We start from the raw sequence: 17,878 nt of genomic DNA, 5'->3' as shown, positions 1-17,878 counted from the left end.
TTTTTTTTTTACTTATATAGAGTATACTAAAAAACATTTTATCATATTTCCAGAAGTATTCAAATCACAAGATCGCAGCACTTTCTCTAAACTACAAAAGAATTAGCCTCATGTTGACGAGCCTTATGTGCATCTGAACACTATAAAATGGATGTCTTTTTTTTTTTTTTCTCGTATACTTGATACACAATGTTAGTTTCAGGTGTACAACATAGTGATTTGAGAAGTTTACACGTCACGCTATGTTCACCACAAATGTAGCTACCAACTGTCCCATTACATTTCTATTTCAATATCACTGACTGTATTCCTTATGCTACGCCTTTTATTCCCATGACTTACTCTATAACTGGAAGCCTGTATCGCCCTCTCCCCTTCACCCATTTCACCCAACCCTCCAAAGCCCTCCACCCTGGCAGCAATCATCAGTTTGTTTCCTATATTTATAGGTCCAATTCTGATTTTTGTTTATTCATTTGTTTTTAGATTCCACTTATGAATGGAATTATATGGTATTTATCTTTCCATCTGACTTATTTCACTTAGCGTAATGCCCTCTAGGTCCATCTATGTTGTCTCAAATGGCACAATCTCATCCTGTTTTATGGCTGTGTAATATTCTATTATGTATATAGCCACATTTTCTTTATCTGTTTGTCTACTGATGGACACTTAGGTTGTTTCCATACCTTGGCTATTGTAAATAATGCTGCAATAAACACAGGGGGCCATGTATCTTTTCAAATTAATGTTTTCAGTTTCTTTGGGTAAGTATCCAGTTGTGGAATTACTGGATAATGTGGTATGTGTTTAACTTTTTGAGGAACCTCCATACTATTTTCCACAGTGGCTGTACCAATTTACATTCCCACCAACAATGCATGAGGGTTCCTTTTTCTCCACATCCTTGCCAATACTTGTTATTTCTTGTCATTTTGGTATTAGCCATTCTAACTGGTGTTAAGGGGGTATCTCATTGTTCTTCTGATTTGCATTTTCCTGACGAATGATGTTAAGGATCTTTTCAAGTGTCTGTTGGCCATCTGTATGTCTTCTTTGGAGAAATATCTCAAGTCCTCTGCCCATGTTTTAATTGGATTTTTTTTTTTTTTTTTGGTGTTGAATTGTAGAAGTTCTTTATATATTTTGGATATTAACCCCTTGTTAGATGTATCATTTACAAATATCTTCAGCTATTCAGTCAGTTGTTTTTTTGTTTTGTTGATGGTTTCCTTTGCTGTGTAAAAGCTTTTTATTTTGATGTAGTCCCAATAGCTTATTTTTGCTTTTGTGTCCATTGCCTTGGGAGAAATTACTGCCTGTGCTCTCTTCTAGGATTTTTATGGTTTCAGGTCTTATATTTAGGTCTTTAATCCAGTTTGACTTTATTTTTGTGAATGGCATCAGAAAGTGGTCCAGTTTCATTCTTTACATGTAGCTGTCCAGTTTTCCCAGCACCATTTATTAAAGAGACTGTTTCCCCACTGTATATTCTTGCCTCTTTCATCATAATTGACCATATAATTGGGGGTTTATTTCTGGAGTCCCCATTTGGTTCCACTCATCTATGTGTCAATTTTTGTGCCAGGTCATACTCTTTTATAATTCAGACAACATGCTTAAAACTTCCACGAGTAAAACTTTACTAATACTTAAGCTAACTTTTTCATTTTCCTTCTTCTCTCTCTCACTACATGCTAATTATTAATAAAGTTTAAATATATGGGCCATTCATAAAAAGTTACTCAGAAATTTCTTTCAATAGTTTCTTTAGCCAATAGAAAAATAAGTACACTTCCCCACAATTTTTTATTCTCATAATCAAGAAGTCAAATATTACAAGACCACCTTAATTTAAGCACAGGTTGATTCTCAATTACAATGGCAAGTAAAATAATTTTAAACCTACCTTGAGAAGTTCAACAAGCCTGCATAATGCCTTAACTGAGGTTTTGGTCATTGGCTTTTGCATCGACATGTAGAGATTCATTGTGGTTTTTATAATGGTACTAATGCTGTATGCATATAAGAAGCCCTATAAAAAAATAAAACATTGATTATAATCACAAGAAAAAGTTTCATTTCTTCAACATTTCATTCTCTATGTAACAATTATTACTCAACTTCCCAATAACTATTGTTTGTAAACATTTTAAAGTCTGCTCTGAAGATTTTTAAATACTTCTCCTCATACAATATTCACGTGATGGTGAAGGTGTAAAGCAAACCTTAAAAGTGTATTTAACCTATTACATACCATAAGTTTAGTACTGTTGAAACTATGGTATATAATCACAGTTAAAAAATCTTTCCATTAAAAAATCAAACCCTTCAGAGAAATGATCTGAATGTCAGGAAGATATCTATTCATCCTTATCTTACCTGCCAGACAAGAGTATAAAGACTCCTATCTGTTGCAGACAAAAGCTAAGGACTCCAAGGAACTAGGAATTGAAAAATGAGAAGGAGAAGGAAAGCTACTCTCTGGCCAATACACATATCAAAAGGTATTTCTTACTTCCAAGCCAATTCCCGCTTTCCTTTTCACCAAGGTCAATCATCACTATCTGCTACCATGTCCCCTGCCTATGTTGATGCTAATCAGACTTTTTCTCCTTCTGGTCCAATAAGAATAGATTTCTCTACCCTTCTATTAGCAAAGGAGGAACACAGGTCTTGTGAGGTTTAAAAAATATTTTGAGTGCTAGCAAACCCAGGAAAATGGGATGGAGTAAGAAAACAGGAAAAAGATATATTCTCATTTAGATCTGAAAAACCACACAGAAACGTAAAGATTCCTTGAGCTTATAAAGGACCAAAAAAAAGATACACGTATAGCTTAGAGATGAACCTGAACTACTTGTGGCTATATCCAAGGAACTGGGCAGAAGCTGTAAGGCAGTGATTCTCAACTTTCTTTCTTTTCCTCTACCATATGTGAGAGACAAAGTACTCTCCCATCAGTGTAACAGTAATTCAGTAAAGGAGTGACAGTCAATGTGGGTGGGAAGGAGGAGTTTCTCTGAACCAATATTATAGCTCTGTGATAAAGAGATGTGCTAAATTAAAGAATAAGAAATGAGAGAGAAGGTAGCATCCTAAGAAAGGTGACAGACAGTAAGACTAAAGCTTGGGGCATACACACAGGGAGGAGCCCCAAGTCTTACCTTGTCAGCTACAGGACTATTACACCAGACTCTGCCCTAGTGCAGCACTTCAAGAAGTAAAAAAGCAGAAACAAGGAACAGCAAAAGTGTAACTCTAAGGCAGGGAGAAAAAGGGAGATTCTTTTTTGAGAGGTAATGGAGGAGAAAGAACTCATGGGTTGTTACCACACCATTCCCAGATGGTCATTAATTTGTGAAAGATAAATATGAAGGACATCTTTTAAAAACCTAAATGGGGAGGGGAGAAGTCTAGGATCTGTTTCTGTTAATGGCAGAATAAATAATTTGGACCTGTCTTCCTACAAAAACCACTAGCAAATCTGGGCAAAACATTTTTTTAATTCTCTTAGAAGGCATCAAAGAACTACCACGAAGGTAAGGAAACATAAGACCAAAATCTAGAAGATGGAAACCCAGAGAAGTGAGCCCGGCATTTGTGGCTGCTTTCCCTTAAGAGGCAACTGCCCATTCTAAAAGCAAATAAAGACAGAAGCCAAACATTATCTTTCAACATCTCACAGAAAGGAAAGGGGGATAAAAACAGGAGTTCATGGCCCATCAAAGAGGGATGGAGGTCCTGTAAACATTGGTTCTGGATTGGGATCCTGAAAAACTACCTAAAAAGTAACGGTGAACTCAAAAAAACAGCCATCATAGGATTAGGTCCCACTTCAAATTATCTCCATCCATGACTTAGTTGAGGTGATCTAGGTTGCTAGTTGTCCTAGACTAGCTGTACATCAGAAACAAAGATTATTAAATCCTCTCTGGAGGAAAAACACAATATCCATATCTTTACATTATATCCACAGTTTTTCATATACAATCTGCCATACATTATAAAAAATGACCAGGCATACAAAGCAATAAGACATACCCAAAAACCAGAAAAACGATAACAGAAATATCCAGATAATGAAATTATTAGACAAGGGTTTCAAAATAATTATGCTGAATATGTTGAAGGAAATGAAACAAATTTATTCAGAAGAAGAACTGGAAACTCTAAAGAAAAAAAAAGCTGAAAAGTAAAATAATTAAGAATTCAGTAGATAGGCTTAACAGATTAGACATAGCTAAAAAGAAAATTAGAGACAGAGAGAGATAATAAAACAAACAGCACTTGCAGAGTTAATGGCTGAGAATTTTCCACAAATTCCAGAAGCTCTACAAATCCCCAGCAGCACTGACACAAAGAAAACTACACCTACACCCCTCAAAGTGATATTGCTAAAAACCAAAAAGTAAATCTTACAAGCAATTAGAGAAAGACTCACATTGAGAAAGCAACAAGACTGACAGCTGACTTCGCAACAAAAATAAAAGAAGCCAGAGGACAATAAAGGTGGGGAGGAAGGTAAGGGATCCTGCCAACCCAGAATTCTATATGCAGCAAAACTGCCTTCAAAAATGAAGTTGAAATAAGACATATTCAGACAAATAAAATGGTGATAATTCATCAGAAAGACATTTTAAATGGAATACTAACAGGTATTCCACAAATAGAAGGATGGAGAGATGCAGGAAGGACGGAACAGATAAAATGTGGGTAAATCTAAAGGGACCCTGACTATAAAAACAACAGCAGCAATACCACCTTGTGACATTTAATATATAGAATAAAAATAAACAATAGCAGCAGAGCTAAGAAGGAGATAAATAGAATTAAGTGGCTTAAGATCCTTACACTGTCTAGAAAGAGATAAAACTACTCATTTATTCTGGAGTTGAAGGTTAAATGATGCATCTTAAAATCTCTAGAGTAACTATTAAAAAAAATGAAAGAATATAGAATTAAAAATCTAAGAGTGACAGAAATAAAATGATGAAACTAACTCAAAAGAGAGGAAGAAAGGAAAAGAAAAGGGACATAGAAAAAGTGAGACAAACAGAAAGCAATTAGTCAGGTGCTACTTTAAATCCAAATACATCAGCAATGACACAAAAAATAATGAAAAGGGGCGCCTGGGTGACTCAGTTGGTTAAGGTTCCAACTCTCTCGGCTTCAGCTCAAGTCATGATCTCAGCGTTGTGAGGCTGAGCCCCACACTGGGCTCCGCAGTCAGTGCAGTCTGCTTGTTCCTCTCCCTCTGCTCCTCCCCCTACACATGCATGCTATTTCTAAATAAATACATAAAATCTTAAGAAGCAATGAAAAAAACAAAGATTGTCAGACTGGAGAAAAAATTTATGCTGCTTTCAGGAGACAGACATTAAATACAAGGAGCCAAACAGGTTGCAAGTAGAAGAATCAAAAAAGACATACCATGTAGGCCTTAACTAAAAGAAAACTGATATATAGTTATGTTACTATCACACACACAAGACCTATGACAAAGAGCATTACTAGAGATAAGAGGGACATTTCATAATGATAAAAGGTTCAATTCACCAGGAAGAAACAACAATTCTGAATGTTATGCACTCACTTGGTCTCGAAATATATAAAACAAAAAACTGACAAAGGATAAAAAGACAAATCCACAATGCCGGTGGATTCTAACCCAATTCCCTCAGTAACTGATACAATATGCAGACAAAATCATTAACAAACATGACCTACTTGACACATACAGAACACTACAACCAACAAATGCAAATTACATATTCTTTTCAAGTGTACATAAAATGTTTACCAAAATTGACCATAGGCTGGGCCATAATGCCAATCTCAACAAATTTCAAAATACCAAAATTATCTTAGTATTTCTAGATAGCAATAATAAAAAAATAACTAGGAAATCCTCATATCTTTAGAAATTAAAAAAATCTTTCAAAATAACCCACAGACCGAAAAAGAAATCACAATAAAATTTCTTAAATAATTTGAACTAAAGGATAATGGAAATGCAACATATCAAAACTTATGGATACAACAAAAAAAGTCATGCTTTGAAGGGAATATAATTTCATATATTAGAATATCTAAATTAATAAATCACACAGATCCAATCAAATCAATTTGTTTTTAAAAACAAAAACATATCCTATCCTTTCCAGTTTTTTCAAAGTGTAACTTCTATACATTGGATTAACAAAGAAACGACCCCCAAAATATTCTAAGTAAGAAGATGCAACTACCTGTATAAAAACATTACATCTATTGGTGAGGTCTTCAGCAAATTTATCCATTCTCTGCTCTTTAGATAAAATAGATTCCATTTTCATCATCCATGAGCTCACAAAGACGTAGTAAGACTGTACATCTCTAACAAAGGAAAATATTGCAGTTACTCAGCACAGGAAAGAAAATTTACTTCCGTTTCTTTGAATTGGTTGGGATAAAATATTTCCTTGCAGCAGCCCCTTCTCTGGTTTTCAAACTGTAGACATCCTACATACATATATAATTTACTCATTCAACAAATGTTCACAGAATGCCCATACAGGCTAGGCACTGTTTCTCAGTACTAAAAACAAAAATTAGCAGTAAACAAAATGAATAAAAATCCCTGCCACAATGAAGCTTACATTCTACAAAGGAGAGGTGAATAAAGAAATCAGTAATTAAAATCTGTAAGATGTTAGATGATACGTGCTATGGAAAAAATGCAGCAAGGAAACGAGACAGGGACTTGAGTGGCAGATAAAATTTTAAATACAGTGATCAAAGCAGGCTCATTGAAAAAGATGATTTTGAGCCAAGATCTGAAGATGAATGAGTAATCCATGTAAATATATGAGAAGAGAATTCTAGGAAAGTAAATAACAAATGCAAACGCTCTAAAACAGAAACCATGTCTGGCATGTTCAAGTAATAAGTCAGTTCGGCTGGAGGTCAGAGAGCAGGGATGAGAAAACAAAAGGAAATCAGAGAAGTAAAGGGGTGGGGGGGGGCAATATGGGAAACGTGGGGAGTAGAACAGGATTTGTGTAAGACCTTATAGGGAGGATTTCAATGGAAAGCCACCAAAGGATCTGAGCAGAGTGACTTGATCTAGCTTGAAGAGGATCAATATCATCTCGGCGGATATGTTGAAAATAAACTATAAAGGGGACAAGGTAATAGCAGGAAAACCACTTAGGGAGCTACCGTGATAATGCAGAAGAAAGGGGATAAAAACTTGAACCAGGGGGCGCCTGGGTGGCACAGTCGTTAAGCGTCTGCCTTCGGCTCAGGGTGTGATCCCGACGTTATGGGATCGAGCCCCACATCAGGCTCCTCCGCTGGCCTGGGTGGCACAGTCGTTAAGCGTCTGCCTTCGGCTCAGGGTGTGATCCCGACGTTATAGGATCGAGCCCCACATCAGGCTCCTCCGCTGGGAGCCTGCTTCTTCCTCTCCCACTCCCCCTGCTTGTGTTCCCTCTCTTGCTGGCTGTCTCTGTCAAATAAATAAAATAAAATCTTTAAAAAAAAAAAAAAAACTTGAACCAGAATGGGAGACTGGAAGTGGTCAGAATCTGGATATAAAAGCCGCATTTACTGAATGCTTACTATATGCCAGCCACTGTTCTAAGAACTTTACACAAAGTAACTCATTCAATCCTTATATTAACCTTATGAGGTAGGTATTATGATATCCATTTTACAGAAGAGGAAACTGATACACAGAGAAGTTAAAACAACATGCCCAAGATCATACAACTAGTACACAGCTGAGCCAAGATATAAATATAAGCCCAAACCTAGAAAGACTTCCCATCCGGGGAAGACTAAATCAGTAACATAATTTTCCTATGCAGGCCAACTACAAACACTGAATCACTCTATCAATGCATCTGAAATTGCTCAAGATGGTAACTTTTAGCCCAGAAGCTGTTCAATATATACTTATTTATTTTAAAGATTTAGTGTGAGAAAAATGGAACAATTCCCCTTTGTGGGATCTGATATTACCAGCTGTTTCTAAAAACCTACTTCAGGGGCGCCTGGGTGGCTTAGCGGGCTAAGCCACCGACTCTTGATTCCAGCTCAGGTCATGATCTCAGAGTCCTGGGATGGAGCCCTACGTCAGGCTCTGCACTCAGTGGGGAGTCTTCTTAAGGATTCTCTCTACCTCTCCCTCTGCCCCTACCCCCGCAAGCTCACTCTCTCTAAAATAAATCAATCTTAAACAAACAAACAAAAAACCTCCTTCAGTCAGAGAAACATCCCATTATTGCCAGTCAGAATGAGCCAGAGGATAGCTCCCAGGGCAAGGGACTGAAGAGACTCATTTGATTGAGATCAGAATCCCACACTGAGGTACTGCCAGTCTTACTGCCAAGCAGTCTGACAATCTCAAGAACTCAGCCTGAAGAGGGATTACCAAAATTTTTAATGACTGTGTTATAAAGAAGTGAAACCCTAGCATCAAATCTCAGAAAAATTTCTGCTGAGCCAGAATTCCATTCAACAAATAACACCGACAGTTGTACTTTTTGGCGTTGCCTCGAATGGTGCTAACATTATTTGACTTGTGGGTTACTATTTGACTTGTGGATTATTCAATTTAAAAGTGTGGAACACAGAGAAAGAGTAAGGTCCGAGGGCAATGCCTTCACTTTTGAGGAGGCTGTGATTAGTATTCAGCAGGGATAAAATATACAGGAGGGAACAGAAAAGTCCTAAGCAAGGACAGAAGGAAGAGGCCTAGATTATGGAGTGTTCCATGACAGTAATCAATAACATTATGAAGGCTAATAACACAGTCAAAGGCAGTCACTCAGTTTTAGATCAGACTATGCCAGAGGCTTGCCTATTATTCCACCCATCACTCCTACATCCAGACACCAGATGATCTTCATGTCTTGCAAGTATGTAAAAATGAAACTGCTTCAAGCCTTAAAAAGCAAGTTAATTGACAAAGGGAGTCCAAAAATAGCCAAAGATCTGTCATATGGTCAGATTTATTTCAAAGTACAAACAGGAAAAACACTAATGAGAAAAAATATCCTGTCCCAACATAAAACACAGAACAGGGTTAACACCTGTATGACAACAGAGGTTTGAAATGAAGGTTCATACCTCTATCCTCTAAAGTCAGTATTCCCAGTGTTGAAAAGGTTGTGAATGAAAAGCAAAATGAAGCAACCTACAAACCTTGGACCCCAGTCAAGAACATGGCTGGGGCACTTGGCCAGCTAGAGTCTAGTGCCTAGTGTGGGGGCAGGGAAACTGTCCCCCAGTGCTTCCTTCTTACTTATATAATGACCTCTGGAACCTGACTGGGACAGCTATTAGTAACTTCCTCAACTTTTCCTAAAATAATTAGACAAAACTCATGCTGATCACACTGTTTCCCCTCTTCTGGGTTTCATTTCAGTAGAGTGAATTTTAGGTTTCTTTGGGAGAACTGCAAGGAGAGTGAAAAGGACACTTTCAGCTCCCTGGGGCTCTATGGTGACTATGTATCTCTGGAATCAAATAATTTAGGAACATAAAATGTTATCATGGGGGGGAGGCATTGAAAGTCAACTTATTCAGTCTTCCACCTGATAAGCCTCCCTTCCTACAGCATCCCGGACTACTAGTCATCTGCAGTCTACCTACACAGCTCTGGGGAAAGAGCACATTAGCTCTCAGAGCAGCCTACAGGACCCTGCTGCAGGTGCTCCACAGAAGGACTGGGGCAGGTCTGCATGCCTTCTCTGACACAGGCTTAACTGTGTGACCTGGCAAAGTACATTTCTCTAAGCCTCACTTTCCTTATCTAAAAATGGGATAAAAGAGTACTACAGAGTAGCAGTTAACAGCTTGTGCTCTAGAGTTAGGACCCTCCAGCTCTGCCACCTACTAGTTGCTTAAATTTGGGCAAGTTTAATCTACTTCACTTTTCTCACCTATAAAATGGCCATAACAACAGCATCTACCTCATAGGATTCTCCGATGATTAATAGAGATGATACATGTGAAGTTTCTTGAATAGTTTAGTTATTGGCTTACAGAAAGGACCAGGTTAACATTAGTTGTGACCTTTATTATTTTCTACATTAGAAGACTGTTACAGGCTGTGTGAAGTGTTTAAAGCCTTTAGCATAATGCCTGCTACAAAGAGCTCAATAATGTTGGTGATTATTATCATCTCTTATCTTCATCTTTTGGTTCTAGATCAACCTTCTGGAGCCAAGAGATCAAATCTGTTCCCTCTCCTACCTGAATGCCCCTCAAATATTTAAGGAGCTCACCGTATCATTCCTCAGATTTCTCTTTTAAAGGCCAAACTATATAGAGATTCTTCAAAGGGCATGGTTGTCAGGTCTTCTGACATATCCTGATCAGCTTCATTTAGGGCTGCTGCACTTTGTGTCCCTCTTAAAATGTGACACCACCAAATACCGACTATGATCTGACCAATAAAAATTCAACAAAACTACCAATTCACATGGCGTAGATACTGTAACTACCAATTTCCATAACCCAGGTATAGTTATTAATGTAATCCAAGTCTGTATTGGCATTTTTAGCAACTACATCACGCTGTTAAAGAATATTAAGCTTCTGGGGCGCCTGAGCGGCACAGCGGTTAAGCGTCTGCCTTCGGCTCAGGGCGTGATCCCAGCGTTCTGGGATCGAGCCCCACATGAGGCTCCTCCGCTATGAGCCTGCTTCTTCCTCTCCCACTCCCCCTGCTTGTGTTCCCTCTCTCTCTCTGGCTGCCTCTATCTCTGTCAAATAAATAAATAAAAAATCTTTAAAAAAAAAAAAAAAGAATATTAAGCTTCTGATCATCAAAATATCCACCTTTTAATTACTGCTACTAAACCTGATCCCTGTCTCTCCACCTTATTGAATTTCTTTAAATCCAAACTATGTCTTTTTCCCTTCTCAGTTGTTTAAATGTATGAGAGAGCTCTGAAATCTCTGCTGTGACTAATCCTGCCTGAACTGAGTAACTGTCATCTTTCACTGATTTAATCACAGGACTTGGGAGTACTAAAAGATGTTTCAGGGGACCTCCTCTATTCCAGACATACTCCTTCTTCCCCTACTCTGCAGTAGTGGCCCAATTTCCCCTTGATGGTCAAGATCAAAAGGAAGTGGATAAATTCCTCTATTATCTTTTAACCACATCACAGATTAAAAACTGTGTCCAGCACAGGGCCAGTGGCACAGTCCTGTGTCACCTCACCTAAAATCTTCATCCAGCTCAACATGTGATTTTGGTAGTGTACTCAAGAATGTGCAGTAAATTTAAATGTTGAATCTAGGTGATGAGAACATGGGGGGCCATTATACTATTTTCTCTATTTTGTGTATATTTGAAAGTTTGCATAGTAAGACTTAAAATATAAGGATGTAAATATCAGAAGAAACTAAAGTTAAAAGTGTTCTTTTAGGGAACAGGACTCAGGTACAGGGGGAAAGCGGGCTGAGGACAATTATTTTTCCCTTTAAACTTCAGTACTTTTTAAATATGTACATATATTATTTTCATAAAAATAAAAATTTAAAAAAAAAGGAGTGTATCAAATTAAAATCAACTCCTCTAAAAACCATCACTGAATCTTGGACACACAATATTTTTAATGTCATCAAATGACATCTACTGCAGGAACTTCACTTTACACAAAAAATATTTAATGTATCTAATAAAAAGTTATGTGTGTATGCACACATGTGCAAATACATGTATATATGGGTACATATGTACACACATATACATCTTCATAAAGTATAATTTTCCTACATCTTTAACAGATTTTAAACCTAAATCATGTAAAACAAAACAAAACAAGACAACTTCTAAAAAATAAGTCTCCTAGAGACTGCCCAACTTTTTTTCTGGTAATAAATATATTTGTTCTTATAATCAAATGTCTTCCACATATTTGGAGTCAATATAAGATCCAAGAATATAAATTAAGTATTTTCATTATGAGTGCTTATAAAACCTACTTGGTAAGTGATTGAGCTTTCTGCTGTAGGAAAGTATCTCTGTGTATTTTAATGGCTTGAAGACTTTTTCTGTCTAGAAGTTTGGCAGCTGCTGGTATTTTCTGGATCAAAAAATTATCAGGAAACCAAATAATATTAGCAGTTAGAGTGATGGCTGGTACCTGAAATAGTAAACGTAAGGAAGGGAAATTAATAAATGCAGCCTAAACAATAAGCTATTTAATAGTTCTACAATATGCAATGGAAGACAACTTATAATCAGATTATGAAACAAATTATATTACTATGGCACAATGAAGGCATTCCAATATCTGATGTGAAGCATGAGAATAATTTTATTCTCCTAAATATTAAATAAACACACACACACACATACTCTTACAGATTTTCAGATAAAAATATGCAAAAAGCAAGCAGAAACTTGAATCTTCAGGACTTTTACTTTTATTCTACATTAGTGAAAAAATAAAAGACCCAAGACAGCTGGGTACTCACAGTCATGTATCACTTGCTTCTACACACAAACTAAATTTTCAATTTTGAAATCAGATGTCACATCACGGAAATAGCAAAGATGTAAAATCAATTTCAATTTTTTTCTACTTTAATAATGAGAAGGAATGGCAAGAAGAGGAGAACAGAAGAAAAAGAACAGAAAAAAGTAGTAACGATAAGAGGAAGTTAATTTACAGGAAAAAATCTGGAAAAATCTCCACAAACAGGTATTTATATGATATGGAATTATGCAGTACTTCCATTTCCTATATCACTTATTTCTGGAATGCTTGGTTTTTATTTTTTATTTTTTTAAGATTTTATTTATTTATTTGACAGAGAGAGCCAGTGAGAGAGGGAACACAAGCAGGGGGAGTGGGAGAGGAAGAAGCAGGCTCCTAGTGGAGGAGCCTGATGTGGGGCTTGATCACGCCCTGAGCCGAAGGCAGACACTTAACGACTGCGCCACCCAGGCGCCCCTGAATGCTTGTTTTTTAAAAATGAATACTACGATATTACTTTTATAATCACTACAAAATATTACAAAAATTACTACTTTTATAAGCAGGAATGAAACACATTTTAGAATATCCAATTTTATCCAAAATCGTTTTCATCTATTCAAATGAAAAAAATAAAAGTTCCAAGTTCTTACCTTCTTACAAATGTCCAATAAAGACTTATAAAACTTTTTATCAATAGTTCGAAAAATTTGAAAATGCAGTACAAAAAGTCCACAAATTCCAACATACTTGTCTCTCTGGTCAATTTCAGAAGGTTCTCCTTATAAAACAATAACATGAGAGAAAACTGGAACAAATACGCTTAAGTTCTACGTTCAAGGAAATGCAAACTTTAGCAACAAAAATTTGAAAATGCATTTTACGTTACCAAGTTTGGCTTCTACATTTGCAAAAATTGAGCGAATACTATGTGCAAATTCTTCTGCAAAAGTGCTATTTTTTGACACAGATACTCCTCCATTGAGAGAATCAAACTGCTGTTCTATACAGGCCTAAACAGGAAACATTTAAAGAGAAATTTAGACTCTGAATAATAAACTATTAAACAGATTTAAATATAGTGTGATAAACTTCTACATTCATCATTTTAATTTTACTAACAATGAGGCTCAAGTTTTTACCTTAATGTCATCTAATATCTAAATCCTTTTGAATGGAAAATATGTATGTACATACATATTTAAGTATCAGTGCAAGAAAACTGAACCACAAATCCATAATTCTTTTTTTTTTTTTAAGACTTTATTTATTCATTAGAGAGAGAGAGAGAAAGAGCGAGCACATGAGCCGGGTGGGGTAAGGGGGAAAGGGAGAAGCAGACTCTCTGTTGAGCAGAGAGCCCGACTTGGGACTCGATCCCAGGACCCGGAGACCATGACCTGAGCCAAAGGCAAGCAGCCTAACTATCTGAGCCACCCAGGCACCCCACAAATCCATAATTCTACATGAAGAGATACAGACAGAGATATTCAACAATGTAAGACATATCCGATGAAGCACTGGAAAACATGTTTTATTATTTTACTTAGCACTTTTAAGAGCAAATTTTTTCTGATTACAATTACTTTCCTAGCACTTTATTACAGCATGTATAGAAATGTCTCCTGGAGGGACACCTGAGTGGCTCAGTCAGTTAAGCATCTGACTTGGGCTCAGGTCATGATCTCAGGGTCCTGGGATAGAGTCCCCATGTCAGACTGCACACTCAGTGGGGAGTCTACTTGTCCCTCTTCCTCTGCCCCTCCTGACTCGTGCTCTCGCAGTATAATAAATAAATAAATAAAATCTTTAAAAAAAAAGTCTCCTGGAAAAAGAATCAATGACAAAAAATTACCTTCTGAATCTAATACACTAGCCATTAAATTGATAAAAGAGTTGGATCGATCTGTAAAAATTGTGATCCTGAGCATAACATAATGTATAGACTTGTCAAATCATTATGTTGTACACCTGAAGCTAACATAACACTATGTCTCAACTATACATCAATCTAAAAAAAACTGTGATTATGTAAAAATGTTAAAAATAACCTTGAAGAGGATTTTAAATATAAATATATTGCAATTTCCGATGAATACTACCCAAAGCAGGGCTAGCCAATAGAACTTTCTGTGATCATAGAAACATCCTACATTTGTGCTGTCTGATATGATAGCTAGCCACAAACTGTGGCTATTTTTTCCCCAGCTTTATTAAGATATGATTGATATATAACATTCATAAGTTTGAGGTGTATGGTGCAATGATTAGATTAGATACAGCTAGTAAGCACTTGAAAGTGGTGGGGAAAGTGGAATTTTTTTTTCTTTCATTTTAATTAATTTAAGGTTTTAAAAAGCTACTAAATGGTAGGAAGCTACCTGGACTGCACAAACCCAAATTATATTCCTTGAGCATAGGAAGAATTACATAGACTTTTAAAAGGTAGTATAACAAACCCAAATCTAGAAGTTAACAACAAACATTAACACAACTGCTTAGATCTTAATCCTTGAATAGTTTTATCCTTTTACATAATTTAAAAAAGAAACCTTCAACCCAAATACAACTAGTACTATTAATTTTGTTTGCTACTAGGTACTAAAATACTTATATTTTAGTACACTAACAATGTTTTAAGCCAAAGCACTTTTAAAAAAAACATATTTCAACAGTATGCTATGAAAGTGTCCTACTGTAGTTCTGAGCTGGATCATTTAGTATAGGTGAGCCCATTTAGTATAGCCTGATACAGCTCTCATACCTGAAATATCACTCCATCAAGTAACTGCCCTTCTAGCTTCAGCAAGAACTTTTCAAATGGCTTTAGTTTTTCTTCCTGAATTCCAAATTTTGAAGGATTGTGATGGACAGATTTCAGTAACCTTATGGAAGATTAGGAGAAAGACCTTCAATTTTCCTAATAAATTCTTCAATTGAAAACTTTCCCAGAAATCAAAATTTTATATTTATATTTCTTGTTTGGCTCTACACATTGAAAATCTGTATAAAAACAATGCTAATATATTTAATTTTCTAATCATACCTTTTTAGATCATCCTAAATTCAGATATCTGGTACTCTCTAGATACCATGAACAACACAAGATGCCTTGACTTAAAAAAGTCTTAAGAATATACAGTGAAAACCAAGTTCAGGAAAAATAACTGTCACTTGAATAGAACCCTAGAAAAAAATAAATTTGAGTTCTAAGGTACTCAAATTAACATCCTACCATACTTAGAGAATTAAGAGACTTTGTACAAGTATACCATACTTTCAAACAAGCTCATCTGAAATTTAAAAATGGTTACTGTACTCATAAGAACATTTGACATGAGATCCTTCTAAATACAGATCTCCAGGTCTTTTAAAAGATCTGCACTATTTACATTTATTTCCTTTTTACCAATGCATTAACTATACAAAGAGACTATTTAACCATTTTAATTGGCTCACCTTTTGTACATAGTCCAGTGCTCTTTCAATGTGACATGATTATCAATAATTTCATCCAGGGTAAGCAAAACTGTTAGCAGCTCTCCCAAGTGCTCATACATAGTCTGTCAAAAAACCTTTAATGATTATCATTTAATCACTAGTTACAAGTTAAGCTTCCTGTGGATTTTTAAAGTTAAACACACTGGGCTAATAATTACTGAATTAAAGCAATGGATAAATCAGTTTATTAACATACAAACTATTAAGCCTCAGGTGGAATAATAAGCCTTAAATAGAGAAACGCTTTGCCCACTATTTCATCCTTAATTGTGATTTTACAGAATTGTTTCACTCTCCAAAGAGACCACTTAGAGAAGGTGCACTAGGCCACTACTGGGAAAAACTAAGAGTTATACTGACAGGGGGTCAGTAATGCCTCAACTTCACAGATAAAAGAGAATAAAGGCCAAAAAAAAAAATCCTTTGAAAGTTTTGCTATAATTCTTGTACTCCCCAATCATATAAACTCCACAGCAAACTATGGTAAAAATTACAGTTTTACAGATCAACTTAAATTACTTTTACCTGAAAGTGAACTCCAGTTGTCTCTATAATTTTGGGTGCAATCCTGTAATAAAATAACATCCAATTTAAAAAAACTCCTTTTTTTTTTTTTTTTTTTTACCACAGTTCATTTTTATTTTAAGGAAAACATATAGCAGCAGAAGGTCTTGGGATTTTAATCCCAAGATTTATGTATCTTTATTTAGGCTATCATCACTAGAATTTATGAGACCTTACTCCACTTTCCTAAGAAGAGAACTAACTTGTATATACAGAGTCAGGGCTATCCTTGCCTACATCTAACTCAATGGGTAAGGAAATGACAGTATGTGACCCATGAATAACCCGTCATTTAAATCTAAAGGACTGAGTTTGGGATGGAGGTGGAAAAATACTAAAACTGATATTCATTTCTTTCTAAATAGTGAGAATTTCTCAGTTTCCAACCAGAATCTTTGTTATCCTACCCAAACTGGCATTTGGATACTAGTCAGGTTTATTTCTGAGTTCCCATTCCTACTGAAAAACAATGTATATAACCAACATTGTACTAAAGTCAAAAGCCCCGGGATAATTCAATTTTACTTCCTAGACATCTTCTACTCAACAGTAAATAATTTAAAACAGCACTTGTATATCAAAGCACATATTCCACAAGATAGAATATTTAAAAAAATACAAAATACAAATAAATTGGATCTTTCTTGGGCAGGGTGTAGTGGTGGGGAACCCTCTTTGATCATACATCAGGTGCTGCAGGGGTTAGGGAACTATGCTCTCATTCCCTCCTCCCATGAGAACAGCTTCAGTGAAAGAACAGAACACAAAATAAACACCTGACTGAGGAGAAAAACATGAGAATGAGAAGCAGTTAACACAGTCTTCCAGTTTATAAAGAGAGTTAAGATGCAGCCTGGTATAGTAAGAACAACAATGAATGGACTGGTGATCAAAGAACAGCATCTAAATTGTTATGGAATCTTATACAATTCCTCTGGGCCTCAATTACTTCTTCTCATAATTGAGAACCCATTGTCATATACCTAAACAAAGTTACTGTAAGATTATAAATAGTAAATGGGAAAAATTTTAAGTATAAAGTATTAATCAAATGTGAGATATTATTTTGCAGTCATAAGAACCGTAAGGGCTATCAAAATTTGATCATTTTTCCTGATTTAGAACAGTGGTTCCCAAACTTGGAAGATCATTTGAACAAAACCAAAATTTTTTTTAATGTAGGTTACCTGGTCTCACTCCCCCAGATTCCGTAGTTTAAAAGTCTCATGTGATTCTAATAAGCCAGGGAACAGTCACAGTAAAGGAGAAATAAGGAGAGAGAATTTGGTACCTGTTCTAATTCCATATTAGCCTTTTCCTATAAATCAAAT

At 36.0% G+C, this 17,878-nt stretch overlaps 1 protein-coding gene across 14 annotated transcripts in view; it reads right to left on the bottom strand.

The window, feature by feature from the left end:
- WASHC4 (WASH complex subunit 4) overlaps positions 1–17,878 on the bottom strand; it is a 77,051-nt gene that overhangs the window by 48,874 nt on the left and 10,299 nt on the right. For all 14 annotated transcript variants that reach the window (XR_004620799.1, XR_004620800.1, XR_004620801.1 and 11 more), the window contains exons 8-15: positions 16,509–16,551; positions 15,942–16,045; positions 15,247–15,367; positions 13,372–13,495; positions 13,136–13,263; positions 11,986–12,146; positions 6,249–6,375; positions 1,910–2,035 (exon numbers count right to left, since the gene is read on the bottom strand). Coding sequence is in view for 5 of the 14 variants with exons in the window: in XM_019795544.2 (XP_019651103.1) it covers positions 1,910–2,035; positions 6,249–6,375; positions 11,986–12,146; positions 13,136–13,263; positions 13,372–13,495; positions 15,247–15,367; positions 15,942–16,045; positions 16,509–16,551 (934 nt within the window). In the remaining 9 variants the exon portion in view is untranslated. The remainder of the gene's footprint in view (positions 1–1,909; positions 2,036–6,248; positions 6,376–11,985; positions 12,147–13,135; positions 13,264–13,371; positions 13,496–15,246; positions 15,368–15,941; positions 16,046–16,508; positions 16,552–17,878) is intronic.

Source organism: Ailuropoda melanoleuca, chromosome 15 (assembly GCF_002007445.2).
Source record: "Ailuropoda melanoleuca isolate Jingjing chromosome 15, ASM200744v2, whole genome shotgun sequence".
Lineage (NCBI taxonomy): Eukaryota > Metazoa > Chordata > Mammalia > Carnivora > Ursidae > Ailuropoda > Ailuropoda melanoleuca.
The sequence above is the reverse complement of the archived record's forward strand: the minus strand, read 5'-3'. Positions and strand labels throughout refer to the sequence as shown.